Below are 20123 nucleotides of genomic sequence, written 5' to 3' on the forward strand. Positions count from 1 at the left end.
AATGCATAAGTGCAAAGTTAAAGAGAGATTGGTGGGTATGGAGCAAAAGCAACAAAATTTTACTGTTTTGTGGTTTATTCAGGGGTCTGATAACAGCAAGAAAAAAGCCATCCTTGAATTTTTGTGGTGCATGATATCTTGTGAATCTTCCTGACAGGAGGGATTGGATAGAGTGTGGCTGGGAATGAGTCTTTTCCTATGTATTGTGCTCCAAATACAGAAGATCTCCTGGTGGGGTTGTGAAGAAAATAGAGTAAAAATATTGACTGTATGCTTGTATTTGAAGACAAAGCTAAAATAATTTTTTTTTGTCGTATTTCATGAATGATGTCCTTGGTTGGAATACAATTTTGAAAGTTGTGACCAATAATATTTTTGGGTGTAGTTTTTATTTTTGCAAGACCATAATAGGCCTAACTTTAAGCTTAACAGTATTTTTCAATTTGTTCAAGGCTCATAGAAACAGGCCATTCAGTCCAACATGTTTATCCTGGCCAGCAAATACCTAACTAGGTTAATCCCATTTTCTAGCATTTTGTCCACAGCCTGCTCTGACTTCACTATTCTTGTCCAAATACTCCTTAAATGTTGTGAGACGGTCCCTGCCTCTGCAGTCTTTGCAGGCAGTGCATTTCAGGTTGTAATCACTTTCTGGGTGAAATAATTCTTCCTTTGAATTTCTAAACTGCTATTCCTCTCCTTTAAACCTAGGGACCATTGTATCCAAAGCATTTGTAGTTTATTCCTGAGTTGTTGTACCTCATAAACAGAAATAACAGTGATGTTCCAAGACCATTTGGTATTTACTCAATTAAATTTGCTATTGAGTCTATTGCTTAATGCATATTTCTTTTTGTAAATGTCCACTCACAATTCAACTTTAATGAATTTGAAAATAATTCAGTTGTGTATAATATTATTTTGATGTTCCCAATCTGGACACATCTTTAAGCAAAGGAAATTAAAACATTTCCTTTGTAGGGGATGTAGGTTCTGTTTTTGTTGGCTGATATGAGTGAAATGGCATGCACATTTTCTTTGTTTTTCTGATTTGTACTATTTGCCAATAAGATCTTTTAAAATTCACCTTTATGTAAAAACAAGATTTTTCTGTTGAAAGCTAATGTTAATCCTGAAAGTTGTGTGAATTTTTCTTGGCTTTCACTTTTTTTCATTCCTGAAGTACTGCAATAGAAACTTTGCTGTTGTTTTATAGCTTGTTAATTTGCAATTTTCAATCTGCTAGAAAACAAGTAAAGATTAAGAAACTCTTGCATTCATCCTTCAGAATGACTATTTTGGGATATAAACGACCATTGGAACCAAAAGATTTATGGTCTTTAAACAGGAAAAATACATCTAAAATAATTGTACCACATCTAGTTGAAGAATGGGAAAAGGAATGTTCCAAGATAAGAAAGTAAGAATTGAATTTATAAATGTTGTCCATGGCAAATATTGTCAGTTTTTCATTGTGAAAAGTATAACTAACTAATCTTCAATTTTTTTTTCTCTCGCACTGATGGAAAAGGCCACTAGGGGTGACGTTGTCTCCAAAGAAATCCAGGAATAGAGCTGAGAAGGAGCAGGAGAATACTGATGAAGTGCAGGAACCTCTTCTGAAGAAGAAAGGGGATTTGAAGCCTTCATTACTCAAAGCACTTTGCAAAGTTTTTGGGCCATACTTTATGATTAGCTTCCTCTATAAAGTGATCCACGACTTGTTATTGTTTGCAAGTCCTGAAATTTTGAAGTAAGTTGCACAAAGGTTGGCAAAGCAGCCATTAAATCTGTTATCTTGAGAATAGTTATTGATCTACTCAATCCCACACACATTTGTGCCACTAGTAGCATGAATATGGACAAAACAATTATTGTGCTCGTTTCATAAATCATCCTGTAGTGTTTAAATTTCAATCCAATGTACCAGTGTGGCTTTAAAAAGTTTTTATTAAAATTTCCTCCCTAATACTGACTTAGGTGATCATGGATTTGTTACAATGTTAATCCTGTAGTTTTTCAAAGATACTGCTGAAGCCCAAGGTTTTTTTAGATGCAACTTATTTTTGTGATTTCCTGTCATATTTTAAGTCTATGAGTATATTGCCCACAAAGCAAGCTGTTTTGGCCAGTCCAAGCACGTCTGGGCATGCACTCTGTGCACATGCTATGCAAATGTTGTCTTAGGCCAGGGCATGCTTATTAAGGATAGTTGCAGACAGGCTATAAAAGCAGCTCACATATACAGATGCTGTACATTACATTAATTATAGATTGAACACATGTTATTCAGGCAATAGCATAGTGAATGTTTGTAATAATAGGAATTATTGACATGATGATGCGCCAGATGCTGAGGACAAACAAAAATTAGTGGCAAAACATATTTAGATCAGATGAACTAACACAAATATGTCAGCATCATTATGCGGTTAAATATGCTAAATTCAATAAAAATTAATTTAATGTTTCTCTTACTTCCAACATGATGCAGCAAATCTGAAATTATCTTTGTGTTCAGCTTGAAGTTGTCTATCATAATCCCCAGTTTTTTTTTTCCTCTAGGAAGCAAACCTTTTGGGGTGGGTGGGAAAGAATTGTTGTCTGGTGTAATTTGTGGTTTTGAAATCAGTGTGTTTTGACCAGAGGATTTCTTTACATTCTGTAAAATGTGGAAGTTGAAAGATTAGTAATGAAATCATGGATTTGATATGGGATTTAAGAAGTCTGGTTCACAAATGTTGCTGTTGAGCAACTGATATGGGAATGGAAAAGGGGAGAATGTTAGATGAAGGACGATGATTGGCTCTTGAGTATTAGAGGGGAACTGGCATCGAGCTTATCCCCAGTGTTGAATATAAAATCTATATTGCATGTGATATGGAGTCTGGCCAGAGAAAGGGACGAGCATGAATACAGTGTAAGAACATGACCTTGGCTCACATGTTTACACTAAATATGCAGCCTAAATTAAAATTCTGCTGCTTGCACATATCCCTCTATCCACTACATGCTCACGTCTTTCTAGAAGCATTTTAAATGCTACTGTTGTACAGGTATAGTACCCTTTGTCCGAATACCTGAAATCCAAAATCTGAAGCTATTTTTCATCTGTGGCATGTAATTCGTAATAGAGCTCAGAAATCCCGATTGGAGAATGGGACGTAGCGGATGTAACTAGTGCATTATTGAGTGTAGATTTTTCAATATATGTCTATTTTAGTTAATCTGTGCATATGTAAATATTTGTATAGTAATGTCAACACATGCATCTTTAAGCCTGAGTGAATGAGTGCATTTTTAAAATGGTGTTCTAAAATCCGAAACCCTTCTGGTTCCCATGCATTTCAGATAAGGGGTAATTGACCTATATCTCCTTTCATCACTATCCCTGACAATTTGTCATCCATTCTGTTTGCTTTTTAAATGACCTATTGCATCTCTTTAAACTTTTTTCTCCTCTCACCTTAAAGTGCACGTCCTAGTATTTGACATTTTTACCTTGGGGTAAATAGATTCTGACCACTTACTTTTATCAATGCCTCTCATAATTTTATGAATTTCTTTCATTTCTCTCCTCACCCTTGGCTGCAAAGAAAGCAAACTCAAGTTTGTCCAACCTCACACCATAGCTCCTACACAGTCATCCAGGCAGCATCCTGGTAAATCTCATTTGTATCCTTGCCAGTGTCTCCAGTTCCTTCCTGTACCCATACTGTAGGCCTACACAGGCAAGATTCCTCAACTCATCCTTTGTTATATTGATGACCACTGTGGTGTTGCTCGTCAACTTCATCCACTTTGCTGCAAATTTTCACCCTGAGCTCAAATTTATTTGGTCCATCCCTGGTTACACTCTCCTTTTCCTCGATCTTCTCTCTCTCTTTCCATTTCAGGAGACAAACTACCTACAGACATATTTTATAAACTCACCAATTCCCACAGTTCCCTTGAGCACACCTCTTCCTAACCTTTCTCCTGAAAAATTGTAATAGCTACTCTACTATATCTACTCCCATGATGAGGCTTTCCATTCCAGGACATCTGAGATGTTCAACTTCAGAAACCATGGCTTCCCATCTACTGCCATTACTCTTGTACTCAGTGCCTTGCCTAATGAAGGCAAGTGTAATAAACCTTTTTGTTACCCTATCTACTTGCATGGCCACTTTCCAGGATCTATGCACCTGTGCCCACAATTCTCTCTACACAATACTTGTGTCATAAAAATCATAATGGAATCATAAAGTATGGCCCAAAAACTTTACCAAGTTCTTTGAGTAATGAAGGCTTCAAATCCCCTTCTCCTTTATTTGACTTCCAAAATTTCAACACTCACACTTGTCCAGATTTAACTTCATCTGCTATTTCTCTGCCCATATCTGATCTGTATCATGTTCTATTCTTTGATAGCCCCCTACACTGGCACAACTCCACCAGTCTTTGTGTCATCAGCAAACTAGTTCACCTGTCCATCCAAGTCGTATGTTTCACAAACAACAAGGGCCCAAACACCACTCATCGTGGGCCTCCACCAGAATAACACCCATCACCCACTATCTTCCATGGGTCAGTTAATTCTGAATCTAAGCTATCAATTTGCCTTGGTTCTCGTGCATCAGTCCTCTGGATTAATTACAGTGAAGGACTTTTTCAAATGCTTTCAAGTCAACATCCACTGCCCTATCCTCACAAAAAATTCAATCATGTTTGTGAGACATGACTTGCCTTGCTCCACATGAAGGAATGCTGACTGTCTCTAATCTGACCTTTCCTTAATGAATGTGTGTAAATTTTCTCTTCAAGTATCATCTCCAATACCTACCATGCATGCCAAGCAAATTGAAGTTGAGGAAAACATCAATTTAAGATCCTTCTTGTGTTGTCTGTGTAATAACCAGATGACAAAAAAATGTTGAGCATTATTTTGACCATTGCAATGTTTATGAATTGCATTGACTTTAAAAACTCTCTTCATACTCACTGCTACTATATATAATCATAGAAACGTTATAAAGCCAGGCAATCAAAGCTGGTGTATAATGCAAAAGTCTGCAGACACTGTGATTGAAGTAAAAACACAATGCTGGAAAAACTCAGCAGGTCAAACAGTGTACTTTATATAGCTTTATATACTTTACATTTTGGGCTTGAGCGCTAGCAGCAGGGATTGCAGATGGGGAGCAGTGAGAGAGAATCCCACAGAATTCCCTTCGGAAAGCAAAGAGAACCTCTTTAGTATAGGCGTCCGTTGAAGGGATGTCAGAGTTTGACACCAGGGGTTACAGATGGGGAGCAGTGAGAGAGAATACCTGCAGTGATTACAGATTACAAGCCTGAAACATTGGTGATGTATCTTTATCTTTGCTAAGTAGAGTACACTTTGACTGCTGTGTTTCTCCAGCATTGTGTTTTTACAAAGCTGGTGTATGATTGTTTGGACCATGTGAAAACCTCAACCATTTTTTTTCTTTTAACAGGTTGCTGTTGAAGTTTGTGAGAAATGAAAAAGCCCCAGTCTGGCAAGGATACTTTTATGCTTTCCTCCTATTTTTCTGTGCATTAATACAGACTATCTTCCTCCATCAATATTTTGAAATATGCTTTGTTACCGGAATGAGAATAAAAACTGCTGTAATAGGAGCAGTTTACAGAAAGGTAACCAGTTAGTTTAAGAAGCATGAAAAATAAACTGCTTTTTGAAGTTTATTACGTTTAATGGTGAATATGTTGAAAAATGTCATCTTTTTTGTTGTGTGCTAAGGCCCTTGTTATTACAAATGCTGCCAGAAGAACATCAACGGTTGGAGAAATTGTAAATTTGATGTCGGTAGATGCACAAAAGTTGATGGACTTGATAACTTACTTGAACATGATTTGGTCTGCCCCTCTTCAGATTATTCTAGCAATGTACTTCTTATGGCAGGTAACTTGTTTAATGTATCAGTCAGATAATGCTCTGAACTAAAGAGTAAAACTCACAAATACTTAAATGTTCACATTTTTTTGGATAGCTTATTTTCCTTCATATATGAAGAGCTATGCGTAAATTATTTTTTTTAATGTACTTATTGTGGGTGTGAACTTCAAACTTAAATCTTCCAATCCCTCTATGTTGTTATTTGTTCATTTATTTCATTATATGTTTATTTGGGAGGGCATTCTGCTTCATGAAATGCCTGAGCAACTTTGATAATGAAAATTTGATTGCAGACATGTTGCTTTCCATCTTGGTGGTTTCTTTGCATTCCATTATTTTCCTTGTTGTCACTTGTGACCTTTTGTACTATTAGTCTGGTTACAAAGTGTGAAGAAGATTACTTGAGGTCATTCTGGAGCTGATGGATATATATCACTGCTGTCCAATTCACCTGATTTAAAATTTTTTTTGTTTGGTTAGTTTACGTCTATTTCTCTACTTTTCCAATTAAAGTTAGTGATCTTTAGCAGCAAAGCTGAGTACGTTTGTGTGGATATCCAAGCAGAGGAATGGTGCTGAGTTTGTCAGTATCTCAAATGTCTGCTGTGAAGTCAAACCTTTGGATCCACTGCTCATATTGGGCATTTTCTGCACAACCGTGTGCCTGCTATAGTGATGAGCTCAATACCATTGCTCTGCTCTGACATCAACACAAACTTTCTCTTATTTTTGGGCTCTGTATCAGTAAATTATCAATGATGCAAGTCCATAAACTCTCAGCTGCTCTATTTAACAGAAAAACACATGCTAAAAATACTCAGGATGTCCGATAGAACTGTGGAAAGAGAAACATTTATTTTTCCTCATGGAAGAAAGAGAAACTAGTCAGTTGAGATGGCAGAAGACGAGGATGGTAAAGGATTGAAAACAAAATGGTTTCATGGATGCTGTCAGAATTCACTTTTATTTGTCAGTCATGTTTTGGGTACATTTTTACTGGCTCTCTTTCTTTGGCTTGGCTTCGCGGACGAAGATTTATGGAGGGGGTAAAAAGTCCACGTCAGCTGCAGGCTCGTTTGTGGCTCACAAGTCCGATGCGGGACAGGCAGACACGATTGCAGCGGTTGCAAGGGAAAATTGGTTGGTTGGGGTTGGGTGTTGGGTTTTTCCTCCTTTGCCTTTTGTCAGTGAGGTGGGCTCTGCGGTCTTCTTCAAAGGAGGTTGCTGCCCGCCAAACTGTGAGGCGCCAAGATGCACGGTTTGAGGCGTTATCAGCCCACTGGTGGTGGTCAATGTGGCAGGCACCAAGAGATTTCTTTAGGCAGTCCTTGTACCTTTTCTTTGGTGCACCTCTGTCACGGTGGCCAGTGGAGAGCTCGCCATATAACACGATCTTGGGAAGGCGATGGTCCTCCATTCTGGAGACGTGACCCATCCAGCGCAGCTGGATCTTCAGCAGCGTGGACTCGATGCTGTCGACCTCTGCCATCTCGAGTACTTCGACGTTAGGGGTGTAAGCGCTCCAATGGATGTTGAGGATGGAGCGGAGACAACGCTGGTGGAAGCGTTCTAGGAGCCATAGGTGGTGCCGGTAGAGGACCCATGATTCGGAGCCGAACAGGAGTGTGGGTATGACAACGGCTCTGTATACGCTTATCTTTGTGAGGTTTTTCAGTTGGTTGTTTTTCCAGACTCTTTTGTGTAGTCTTCCAAAGGCGCTATTTGCCTTGGCGAGTCTGTTGTCTATCTCATTGTCGATCCTTGCATCTGATGAAATGGTGCAGCCGAGATAGGTAAACTGATTGACCGTTTTGAGTTTTGTGTGCCCGATGGAGATGTGGGGGGTCTGGTAGTCATGGTGGGGAGCTGGCTGATGGAGGACCTCAGTTTTCTTCAGGCTGACTTCCAGGCCAAACATTTTGGCAGTTTCCGCAAAGCAGGACGTCAAGCGCTGAAGAGCTGGCTCTGAATGGGCAACTAAAGCGGCATCATCTGCAAAGAGTAGTTCACGGACAAGTTTCTCTTGTGTCTTGGTGTGAGCTTGCAGGCGCCTCAGATTGAAGAGATTGCCATCCGTGCGGTACCGGATGTAAACAGCGTCTTCATTGTTGGGGTCTTTCATGGCTTGGTTCAGCATCATGCTGAAGAAGATTGAAAAGAGGGTTGGTGCGAGAACACAGCCTTGCTTCACGCCATTGTTAATGGAGAAGGGTCTAATCTTGTTAATAATGATCCATGATGTAATTGCACTCTTATTGAACAAGCTCGATGTACTTTTACAGGGAAAGAGCAATGCTGTACTTAAGTTTTTGCTGAGGGAATGGGTCTAATGTTAATGTTGGGTCTAACGGGTCTTATAAAAAAGCTTAATGCATTTTCTTCTGGTATTGTCTAAGAGTATATGGTGGTTGTAATATTCTCCATGTAATTCGGTGAAAGATGAGAAATAATTTACTGTTTTTGCCCTTGTTTAGAATCTGGGGCCCTCCGTGCTAGCTGGTGTGGCTGTTATGATCTTGTTAGTCCCCATAACCAGTGTGATTGCGATGAAGACCAAAAACTATCAGGTACATTGAACTTCGGATTATTCAGCATTTATCTACTTTAACCAATGTCTATTGTCTCGCTTTTGCAAGATCAACCAGTAAAATGACTAACTTAAATGATAACAACATTGATTATATATTCAGTATCCTATGAACTTTGAAAGTTGTATCCTCAAAAACATTTTTGCCACGGACTTCCAAGATCACTTAAAGCATAATGGTTTCAAATAAGGTAAAAACAATATTCTGACACCTCATTCTTTTTTCAAAACAATGCATCTTTTCGTACCAGTGAGTTGAGTAGGCTTGATACTCAATGCCCAGTTACTTTTCTAATTGTATTGCTGATGTGAAGTGTTATGAAATTATTATTGTTTCAGTGTTTTTGTTGCTGCAGAAGACGATCTTCTTGCTTATTAGTGAATGTGGCCATTTGTGTATTTTTATTTTCTAGTATAATGGAAATAATACATCATGCCTCGGTGTCAAATTGTTGGCATAACTGGAGCAAATTAATACAAGTTTATTCTTTGAATGGTATAAAGGAGTGCATGCGTTTTGCAATCTTCTATTGCAGTTTTATAATCTAAGACAGTGGCTTGCATACACATATGGAAATACCAGTGATTATTTTCCTTCCTCTCAGAATGTTATGCGATTGCTAATCTGACACCGTCTAATGCCACATGACATATCGGTAGCCCAAATTCTGAGCCATAACCTGGTTTCAGAATGTAACAAGTTATTATGAGGTAACTGCTGTCATTCCCTGCATTGACAGTACAAGTTTGTGCTTAATTGATGATTTTAATATTGTTGAATAATATTTTTAGCAAGCCCATTTTGTTCGTCCTTTCCACGAATAAAACGGTGCGTATATTCCTGGGTTAACAAAACAAATTGTCTTAGCAACTCGACAGGTCAGTCAGCATCTGGAGGCAAAAGGAGTTGATAATCTTGGATCTAATGTGGACTTCTGATTCAAAACATTGACTATCTTTCTCTCGATACTGCATGATATGTGGAGTTCTTCCAGCAGATTTTTCTGCTCCAGGTTCCAGCATCTGCACTCTTTTCTGGGCACAATCCTTTTTGTGTCATTTACCGGTGATTTTTATAATTTAAAAATAAACTCAATGTTACAATAACTTCTCTTGTTTGGCCTGCCAATACTTTAGTTGATGATCAAACAGCTGCTACCTAAGGTCAGCACACTTTAATAAAAGATTGGAAAGAAATAGCCAATAACACGGTCACTTGGTTGACATTTTCAGTCTTGTGGTCGAAGTGAAACATGACAAAAAGTTAAAAATTGGAGTGATAACTAAAATGGTGTAATTGATTCTTGAAAAGTAAAACAAGCGGTTCCTTTTACACAAGGCACCTTCACAAATTCTTTTCCAATGATATCAGGATGCAATATTCTCGAATTGGATTTGCCGAGAGTACAGAGATGGGTTACTTTTTAAAAATATGTTTAATAGGTTTCTAAACCCTCTCACCTAAATATGAAATATTTTTTTAAAATGGCAGCAACACTGGGTGATAGAGTACCCCTGTAAATTCTTGTTTAGCTGACTCACACCATTGTCCTGTCCTTTCACCCTAAACCATGCGTCCTTATTGTAGGAGCAGATTTTGGATGTGCTGTGGAAAATATATCTAATTTATGTAGATTATATTCTCTTAGGAAATGTGCTGTAATTGAAAACATCAGAACAATGATGCCTTGATGCACAGGCCTGCAGTGCAGTGATGTCAGTTTGCAGTTTTGCCCCTGAACTTGGCTTTATGGCAGAAGTTGTTTTTCTTGGGGCAATAATTGTTTCGGGACAAGGCAGGCAGGTGGTCTGCTTTACCCAAAGAACATTGAGTGAAGAGAAACTAAGCAGTAAGCTACTCATTGTTTGGGGGCTGCTTTGCTTTGATGGTATAAGAGCATTGTTTTTAATCTTAATTGCATGATTATAATGAAATTGGATCCCCTTTGTCCATTCACCCTGAGAGGCATTCACATCAGTCATGAAACCATGCTTTAATTCCAGCATTCGTCAAGGATCCTCATCACCCAACACATGCTCTTCTCACTGCCACCATCCGAACAGAGGAATAAGTGCCACAAGGCTCACATCACCAGGTTCAGGAACAGCTGCTACCCCTCCACAATCGGACTCCTCAACAACAAACTCAGTCAGGGACTCATTTAAGCACTCTTACTTTTGAACTTATTGAAATTTTTTTCCCTCTCTGTATTGCTCAGTCAGTTTGTTTACACGTGTACGTTGAGTACAGTTTTGTGTGCACTGCCAGTCGGTGGTGATACTGCCTTGCCTGCAGGAAAAAAAAGAATCTCAAGGTTGTATGTGATGTCATGTATGTACCCTGACAATTAATCTGAAATCTGAGTGTCACATTGGGAATTATTAATGCCATTTTATCTGAATTTTTTGATAATTCCTTGAAATGGGGCAAAATATAAAGTAGAACTGTTCGTCTGATTAATTCAGGTGACACAGATGAAGGAAAAAGATGACCGTATCAAACTGATGAATGAAATTCTCAATGGAATAAAAGTAATGAAGTTGTATGCATGGGAGCTGGCATTTCAGGAAAAGGTGCAGCTCATTAGACAGAGGGAGCTCAAAGTCCTCAAGAGTTCTGCCTATCTCTTAGCATTATCTACATTCACTTGGAACTGTGCACCATTTCTGGTAAGTGAATAGTTCATGGATGGAACAAAATCTAATCCAAAAAGATTTGGATTTTTTTTTTCCTTTTGCCATTTTTCGTTTGTACTTCAGTGACTGGCCAGGAATGCCAATAGAAGAAAAATGCCTAAAATTACCTTTCTCTTGGTTGGAACACTACAAATGAATAAAAACCCAATCAGTACTAAATGGATATATTATTTCCATGGATTTCTTTGTAAATGGAAGATTTAATTAACACTCTTGTGGTGGTGGCACTGAAATTAAATAATTTGGTCTCCATAAAAAAAAATAGTGTTCAACATTGTAGTCATTTAGATTGATTAAGCATATTATTAAAAATGCAGACAATGAAACCTTGACTCGCATGTATGCGACCATGCCATCATTTGAGCTGCATTTGAGCTAGGGTGATTCATTTGGAGGCACACTCACTTCTCAACTGGAGGATACTCTGTTCAATTTCCACAAGAGAAACTGGACCACTAAAAACCAAGTCACAATCAGCTATTTGAAGTGATAAAAGTTCTTGACACTATTTAAACTAGAGAAGGTGAGGTGGCTTAGATGTATTGTAGTTGCAGATTATATTTAGTTATGGGACATAAAACAGATTTATCTGGTTAATTATGGTTTTATTTTGGGAAGTAGCTGTTTATAAATTAACCTCTGTTTCCTTCATTGTGTCATGGGCCTTGCATTTAAATCCAAATCATTGTTATACAGAAAAGCAAGGGACCTTTCTGAGAAACATAAATGTTTAACAGATGAGGCAAGTATGTGGAGAGAAAAACAGAAACAGTGTTTTAGGTCGATGACCCTCCATCAGATCTAGCATCAAGCCCCGTCTATTCCTTACTGCCCGCAGCTATTCAATTGCTAAAAATCCTGTTGACTATCTATTTTCATTTGATTTATTCACCCTTTTCTGATCTGTGGATCTTCACAAAATGCTGCCATCAAATTTATGGAGATTATATCAAATGAACTCCTGCATGTTGGCTTCAATAAATTCCAACTTAGTCATACACACACACACACTCTTCCTAATCATATCATAGGTTTGAATCTGGAGCTCAGGTTGCTAATGTATAGAATAGAGTTCTGCGCAGCCATAGAGGCTGCGGGAATGGTAGAAGTGAATCCACGGGCACTCAGTGACTCTGAAGGGACTTTCTTTTTTGCTTCTTTTTCTCTTACTGTAAGGGGTGCTGGGCAATACCAATGGTGACTTTTTCGTGTCATATTACATTGTTTTATTACATGCAATAAATTAATCTTGAATGCATACTATAATTTTATTTGACCAATGGGCTTTTTCCTTCCTTCCTCAATGGTTTTCTGTTGGAATAATAACTCTCCACTGCTACCTTCATATCACTGTCATGCTCCAAACAGTTATTTACGTTACTGCCACCCACTTAAGTCTTAGAATAAAAACCTCATGTTGTTTTACGCTTGTCCACTTGTACCTATAATCTCCCATGGTTGGTCTTGTTTGATATGTCCATCAGAGGTAACAAATTAAATTAGTTACAATTAAAGCTCCTAGATAATTGTAACATAATGTCAAGAAATCCTTAGCATTCTTAACTGATTGACCATTGCTGATTGAATCCCATGCTTTGAGTCACAGGCTTCACTCCAAAAATTTAATTGGCCCCTATTCAATTATAGGCATAAAAATGACTGATTTTACTAGCCATTTATTTTTTAAAAAGTGGTGCAGTGCTGAGTATTGAAACAAGGCAGCTTTAGGTGTAAAAATTCAAATATTTATAAATTGGATGAAATTGAAACAATTCCTGAAAACATGACATTTACATAACCATTTGGAAGATTTTGATTTATTTTCAGAAGGGGATGGTGGGGAAGGAAAGGCAGGAGTTTAATGAGGTTGGGTAATATTTTCATTCAGCGAATGAATTAAGTTTTTAAAGCTCACAAGGAAAGCACTGCACACTAGCTACAATAATTTTATGCCTACATTAGGTTAAAGAATGCACTCCAGAGTTGCATTGCTGCCTGCAATATATTATTCTGGATAAAGTGTCTTTGGGAAAGAATTTATGACGAAAGAATTCTCGATATATTTTAAGAGTGTATTTGTGATCAAGAATAGATGGCATAATACTGTAAAGATGAAAATTAGAGAGTTCTACAACAGTATGCAGTTGTGTTGCTTTCTGCCTAAAAGAACTGATGCAGTCCAGACCAATTTATCACTGTCCTATGCAGTTTACAGAGTTTTTAATTATTTGGAGTAGGCAGACTGATTTTTAACTAAATACTTCACTGATTAGAAAAAACAAATGTTGAACTTGCGATTGATTTTTTTTTCTGTCTATCCATTATTTAGAATTTATTTGACCTTGTATTTTGCAAGTGGATTTGATTCTACTGGTTCTCATAGCTTTCCATCATTGTTAAATGACTGCCAGATATTTTGGCACATCCAGGTTATCGAGACAGGGAAGATTTATTTCTTAATAGAATTGTGATTTTGTGTTTGTTTATTAAATATTATTGAGTTGAACTTTTTCTGCATTGTGTACAATCATGGGATCAGCTGCCATACTTGTAGAATAATTAGTTAGCTATAAAGTTTCAGAACTATCCCATAACTTCATTTCTGTTAAGATGACTGTAAAGGATCTGTCATAACTATTATTTTTCAAACTGGTATTCAAGTTAGAGGATGTCACAAATTCAACTGAAATCTGTTTAACCATTTAACCATATACAGCATAGAACAGGCCAGTTTGACCCTACCGGAACAAATCCCCACCCTCCTAGTCCCCCTGACCAGCACCTGGTCCATACCCCTCCAATCCTCTTCCCTTCATGTAATTATCCAGTTTTTCCTTAAATTAATATAACCATATAACCATATACAGCACAGAACAGGTACAGGTACAAGATCCTTTATCTGGACATCTAAAATCCGGAAAGCTCCAAAATCCGGCAAGTGATGACCGGGAGTTGGGGGAGGCTGCCGGGTGGCTGGGGAACCGCGGTCGGGGGAGACAGCCGGGCGACTGGAAGGGAGTGGGGTGGTTACGGCAGCACGATTTGGGTGGGCTTTCCGAAATCTGGAAAAATCTGAAATTCGGAACGCACTGTCCCCCAAGGGTTCTGGATAAAGGATCGTGTACCTGTAGTTTTCTCATTCGTTGTACTATATCCCTTCAGCTCAATTAACATTGCAAACTAATCAAAGCTACAAAATGTTATTTCAGTTGCTGTCTTCAGGTATTTATTTTTGTTATACAAGCTGTCTCATTGAATCTGGATTGTACTTTATAGCAGATTGTCCATGTCATCCTTCAGACTAAACATTTTGTAGCACTCTGTTTAATGTACATCAGCTCATCTTTGCAATATCAATTGGGTTGATCTCAAATCTTTCTTCAGCAACACTTTAAACTTCATTATTGAGATATTATTCATTTGTTTTCAGCCTTAAATTTAGAACAGTGCATTAAATGATCACACACATAGTTAAAACAAGATGGCAATGAAATGATGCCTGGCTTTTTTAGTAGTTTGAACCCTAATTAGCATTACTAATTAGTAGAATTAGTTCACTATGCAAAACTGCCAATTCCTGCAGTTACAGTTATTAATACTTGCAAGAGGAACAGCAATGGGGATCCAAATACGGGAGATGTTCTATATTGCAGTGGCTGTGTGGCTCTGCTCCTATCTCAAGAGGGTAGAAAGACCAAACAGCAAATTGATGTTTGCTTGAACACATCACACAATGATCCAGTTGTTTAGAAAATTGCACATTTGCTTAAGTCATTGTACAATTTTGTTACAAAATGGTGTTAATATCTTTGTAGAGGCAATTTTGCTGCAAACAGGCACAAATCTTTCAATTGGGTCAACTTTTGATTGTATACTGCAAAGTAAGAAGTATTCTCAGATATTCATTTGTCGTGAAATATTAGATCGCATTGTTTACATGAACATACCCAAACTTTCTCTGTTCAAAATGCTTCTGTGCCTCTTTGGTTATTTAAATCTTTTGTATTTATCTGCTATATATGCAAGAAATCCATTCCAATTTGTTGCCTCTTCATTTCCAATAGGTTGCTTTAAGTACATTTGGAGTATATGTGCTTGTTGATGAGAAGAATATTTTGGATTCTGAGAAAGCTTTTGTTTCTTTGGTCCTGTTTAACATTCTCAGATTCCCACTGAACATGCTATCCATGGTTATTAGTAGTTTGGTGCAGGTAAGTTTAAAAAAAAAAAAAAATTTCAATGTAAACGTGCTAATTATGAACTTACAAATAGGGTACTGATTTTTCCGAGTATTTGCATTCAGAGTGTCTCCTGCCTGGCATTGTCTTTCAAAGAAGTTGCCATCCTTTCTAAATTTGACTTTAGGAGTGTTGCTTTGGTTGAGAATTTTACCTGGGGTAAGATTAGATTGGTTGGAATTCTATGGATTGGGAAAATTATATTGTTCCCCAGATGGTGTTGGAAGTTTGCCCATCATTGTTCAAATTTGTGTTTAAAATGTACTTGATGTGATTGAATAGGACTTGAAATTTCAAAAAATAACAAAGCCCGTGAACCAATGCCTAGAAAGCGTGGTTGGCCTTCTCTGTGAGCATAGTAGATTCATGACTACTTTAATGCCATAAAATTATGATTCAATAACTAACTAATTTCTGTTAATTTTTTTTTTTTATTTTTTTTTATTTTTCACACCATAAACCACATTGACCAAGATACATACATTTTCCTTTTCAAATATATACAGTGTCATTTTCTCCCTCCCCCCTCCTCCCATCCCTACCTCCCCCCCCATTCATTTAAAGTACAGAATCTAAGATACATTAAACTAGTCAAACAATGTCATTCAATAAAATTAAACAAGAAATTCCACTGAGTCAATTCTTTTCATTTCCTTCTTTTGTTATTTTAGGTGGTAGATGTCCCCGGTAGGTTTTCTCTATTGTGTTTCATGTAGGGCTCCCATATTTGTTCAAATATTTCAATATTATTTCTTAAATTATATGTTATTTTTTCTAGTGGAATACATTTATTCATTTCTATATGCCATTGTTGTATTCTCAAATTATCTTCTAATTTCCAGGCTGACATAATACATTTTTTTGCTACGGCTAGAGCTATCATAACAAATCTTTTTTGTGCACCATCCAAATCAAGTCCAAATTCTTTGTTTTTTATGTTACTTAGGAGGAAGATCTCTGGGTTTTTTGGTATATTGTTTTCTGTAATTTCTGTAAGATCTGGTTTAGATCTTCCCAAAATTTTTCTACTTTCTCACATGTCCAGATTGCATGAATTGTTGTTCCCATTTCTTTTTTACAACAAAAACATCTGTCAGATACTGTTGGGTCCCATTTATTTAACTTTTGAGGTGTAATGTATAGCCTGTGTATCCAGTTATATTGTATCATACGTAACCTCGTGTTTATTGTATTTCTCATAGTTCCAGAGCATAACTTCTCCCATGTTTCCTTTTTTATCTTTATATTTAAATCTTGTTCCCATTTTTGTTTAGTTTTACCATTTGTTTCCTCATTCTCCTTTTCTTGCAGTTTAATATACATATTTGTTATAAATTTTTTGATTATCATTGTATCTGTAATCACATATTCAAAATTACTTGCCTCTGGTAACCTCAGACTGCTTCCCAATTTGTCCTTCAAGTAGGATCTCAGTTGGTAGTATGCCAACACTGTATCTTGAGTTATATTATATTTATCCTTCATTTGTTCAAAGGATAGTAATTTATTTCCTGAAAAACAATTTTCTATTCTTTTGATCCCTTTTTTTCTCCCATTCTTTAAAGGAAAGGTTATCTATTGTAAAAGGGATTAACTGGTTTTGCATCAGTATTAGTTTTGGTAATTGGTAATTTGTTTTATTCCTTTCTACATGAATCTTCTTCCAAATATTGAGCAGATGATGTAATACCGGAGAACTCCTACGTTGTACCAATTTTTCAAGCCATTTATATAATATATGTTCAGGTATCTTCTCCCCTATTTTATCTAGTTCTAATCTAGTCCAATCTGGCTTTTCCCATGTTTGATAAAAATCTGATAGGTTTCTGTTAATTTATCTAGTGCTATCCTCGGTTTACCCCCTTTCCATAAAAATTTCCTTATTATTTTCTTTAACTCCTTGAAGAATTTCTCTGTCAAGTGTATTGGCAATGCCTGAAATAGGTATTGTATCCTTGGGAAAATGTTCATTTTAATAGTTTATCCTTCCTATTAGTGTTAGTGGTAAATCTTTCCAATGCTCTAAATCGTCCTGTAATTTTTTTTCATTAATGGATAATAATTGAGTTTATATAGATGGACGAGGTTTTTATTTATTTGTATACCTAGGTATCTTATTGCTTGCATTTGTCATCTGAATGGTGATTCCTTCTTAAATTTTGAGAAATCCGCATTATTCATTGGCATTGCTTCACTTTTATTTGCGTTAATCTTGTAACCTGACACTTCTCCATATTCCTTCAATTTCTTATGTAATTCTTTTATTGACAATTCTGGTTCTGTTAAGTATACTATAACATCATCCGCAAATAAACTGATTTTATATTCCTTGTCTTTTATTTTTATCCCTTATATTTTATTTTCTGTTCTTATCAATTCTGCTAGTGGTTCTATAGCTAACGCGAACAATAAGGGTGATAGTGGGCATCCCTGCCTTGTTGATCTGCTTAAATTAAATTGCTTTGATATATATCCATTTACTGCCACTTTTGCAAATGGCCCCTTATATAATGCTTTAATCCAATTAATATACTTCTCTGGTAAACTGAATTTTTGCAATACTTTGAATAAATAATTCCATTCTACTCTGTCGAAGGCCTTCTCTGCGTCTAAAGCAACTGCTACTGTTGGCGCTTTACTCCCTTCTACTGCATGAATTAAGTTAATAAATTTACAAATATTGTCTGTTGTTCATCTTTTTTTAATAAATCCAGTTTGGTCTAGATTTACCATTTTAGGTACATAATCGGCTAATCTGTTTGCTAATAGTTTAGCTATTATCTTATAATCTGTGTTAAGTAATGATATTGGTCTATATGATACTGGTGCGAGTGGATCTTTCCCTGTCTTTCGTATTACTGTAATTATTGCTGTTTTGCATGAATCTGGTAAGCTTTGTGTTTTGTCAATCTGGTTGATTACTTCCAGGAGGGGAGGAATTAATAAATCTTTAAATGTTTTATAGAATTCTATTGGGAATCCATCCTCTCCTGTTGTTTTATTATTTGGTAGTTTTTTTTATTATCTCTTGTATTTCTACTATTTCAAATGGTTCTGTTAATTTATTTTGCTCTTCTATTTGTAATTTTGGTAGTTCAATTTTAGTTAGAAATTCATCTATTTTGTCTTCTTTCCCTTCGTTTTCAGTTTGGTATAATTGTTCATAGAATTCTCTGAAGTTTTCATTAATCTCCATTGGATTATATGTGATTTGTTTGTCTTTTTTCTTTGATGCCAATACCATTCTCTTAGTTTGTTCTGTCTTAAGATGCCATGCTAGAATTTTGTGTGTTTTTTCCCCTAGTTCATAATATTTCTGTTTTGTCTTCATTATGTTCTTCTCCACCTTATATGTTTGTAGTGTTTCATATTTTATTTTTTTATCTGCCAATTCTCTTTTAGTTGTGTCTTCCTTCATTGCTAAATCTTTTTCTATATTTACTATTTCCCTTTCCAACTGCTCTGTTTCCTGATTGTAGTCCTTCTTCATCTTGGTTACATAACTTATTATTTGCCCTCTGATGAACGCTTTCATTGCGTCCCACAGTATAAACTTATCTTTCACTGATTCCGTATTTATTACATTTTAATTTGTCTTTCAATGAATTCTCTAAAATCCTGCCTTTTAAGTAGCATGGAGTTTAATCTCCATCTATACATTCTTGGAGGGATGTCCTCTAACTCTATTGTCAATATCAAGGGTGAATGGTCCGATAATATTCTAGCTTTATATTCTGTTTTTCTTACTCTGTCTTGCATACGAGCTGATAACAGGAATAGGTCTATTCTTGAGTATGTTTTATGTCTACCCGAATAATATGAATATTCCTTTTCCTTTGGGTGTTGTTTCCTCCATATATCCAAAAGTTGCATTTATGGCATCGATTTAATTATAAATTTGGTTACTTTGTTCTTTCTGTTAATCTTTTTCCCAGTTTTATCCATATTTGAATCCAAATTAAGGTTGAAATCCCCTCCTATTAATATGTTCCCTTGCGTGTCTGCTATCTTCAAAAAAATATCTTGCATAAATTTTTGATCTTCTTCGTTAGGTGAATATACATTGAGTAAATTCCAAAACTCCGAATATATCTGACATTTTATCATTACATATCTCCCTGCTGGATCTATTATTTCCTCTTCTATTTTAATTGGTACATTTTTACTGATTAATATAGCTACTCCTCTAGCTTTTGAATTATATGACGCTGCTGTTACATGTCCTACCCAATCTCTCTTTAATTTCTTATGCTCCATTTCAGTTAAATGTGTTTCTTGCACGAATGCTATATCAATTTTTTCTTTTTTCAGTAAATTTAGCAGTTTCTTCCTTTTGATTTGGTTATGTATTCCATTAATATTTAAAGTCATATAGTTCAACGTAGCCATTTCATACTTTATCTTCCCTTTCCGTTTCCTCATCATCACCTTTCCTTCTTATCCATTTCTGCTTTCTTATTTTGAACACTTTATAAGACAACTTTTCTAAAACATCAAACATATCCCTTATTCTCCTATCTAAAATTTCTAAAACCCCATTCTCCCCTCCCCCTCCTGAGTTGCCCTTTATCCCTTGTCGGGCAACCACATCTCCCCTCTCCATTTGAATTTGCGAATTCACTCGCAAGCGTCAACTGATTTTGCAGTGACCGTAACACCTCCCCACCCAGCCCCCCCACCC

General features: G+C 36.5%; 1 protein-coding gene across 2 annotated transcripts in view; it reads left to right on the forward strand.

The window, feature by feature from the left end:
* The window catches only part of abcc1 (ATP binding cassette subfamily C member 1 (ABCC1 blood group)), an 81993-nt gene that overhangs the window by 14920 nt on the left and 46950 nt on the right, over positions 1-20123 (forward strand). The window contains exons 7-13 of one of the 2 annotated variants that reach the window (XM_069905671.1): positions 1289-1420; positions 1532-1753; positions 5481-5658; positions 5765-5926; positions 8395-8487; positions 10974-11177; positions 15269-15415. In XM_069905671.1, the coding sequence (XP_069761772.1) occupies positions 1289-1420; positions 1532-1753; positions 5481-5658; positions 5765-5926; positions 8395-8487; positions 10974-11177; positions 15269-15415 (1138 nt within the window). The remainder of the gene's footprint in view (positions 1-1288; positions 1421-1531; positions 1754-5480; positions 5659-5764; positions 5927-8394; positions 8488-10973; positions 11178-15268; positions 15416-20123) is intronic. The other variant, XM_069905672.1, reaches the window with a different exon arrangement.

This window comes from Narcine bancroftii, chromosome 12 (genome assembly GCF_036971445.1).
Source record: "Narcine bancroftii isolate sNarBan1 chromosome 12, sNarBan1.hap1, whole genome shotgun sequence".
Taxonomy (NCBI): domain Eukaryota; kingdom Metazoa; phylum Chordata; class Chondrichthyes; order Torpediniformes; family Narcinidae; genus Narcine; species Narcine bancroftii.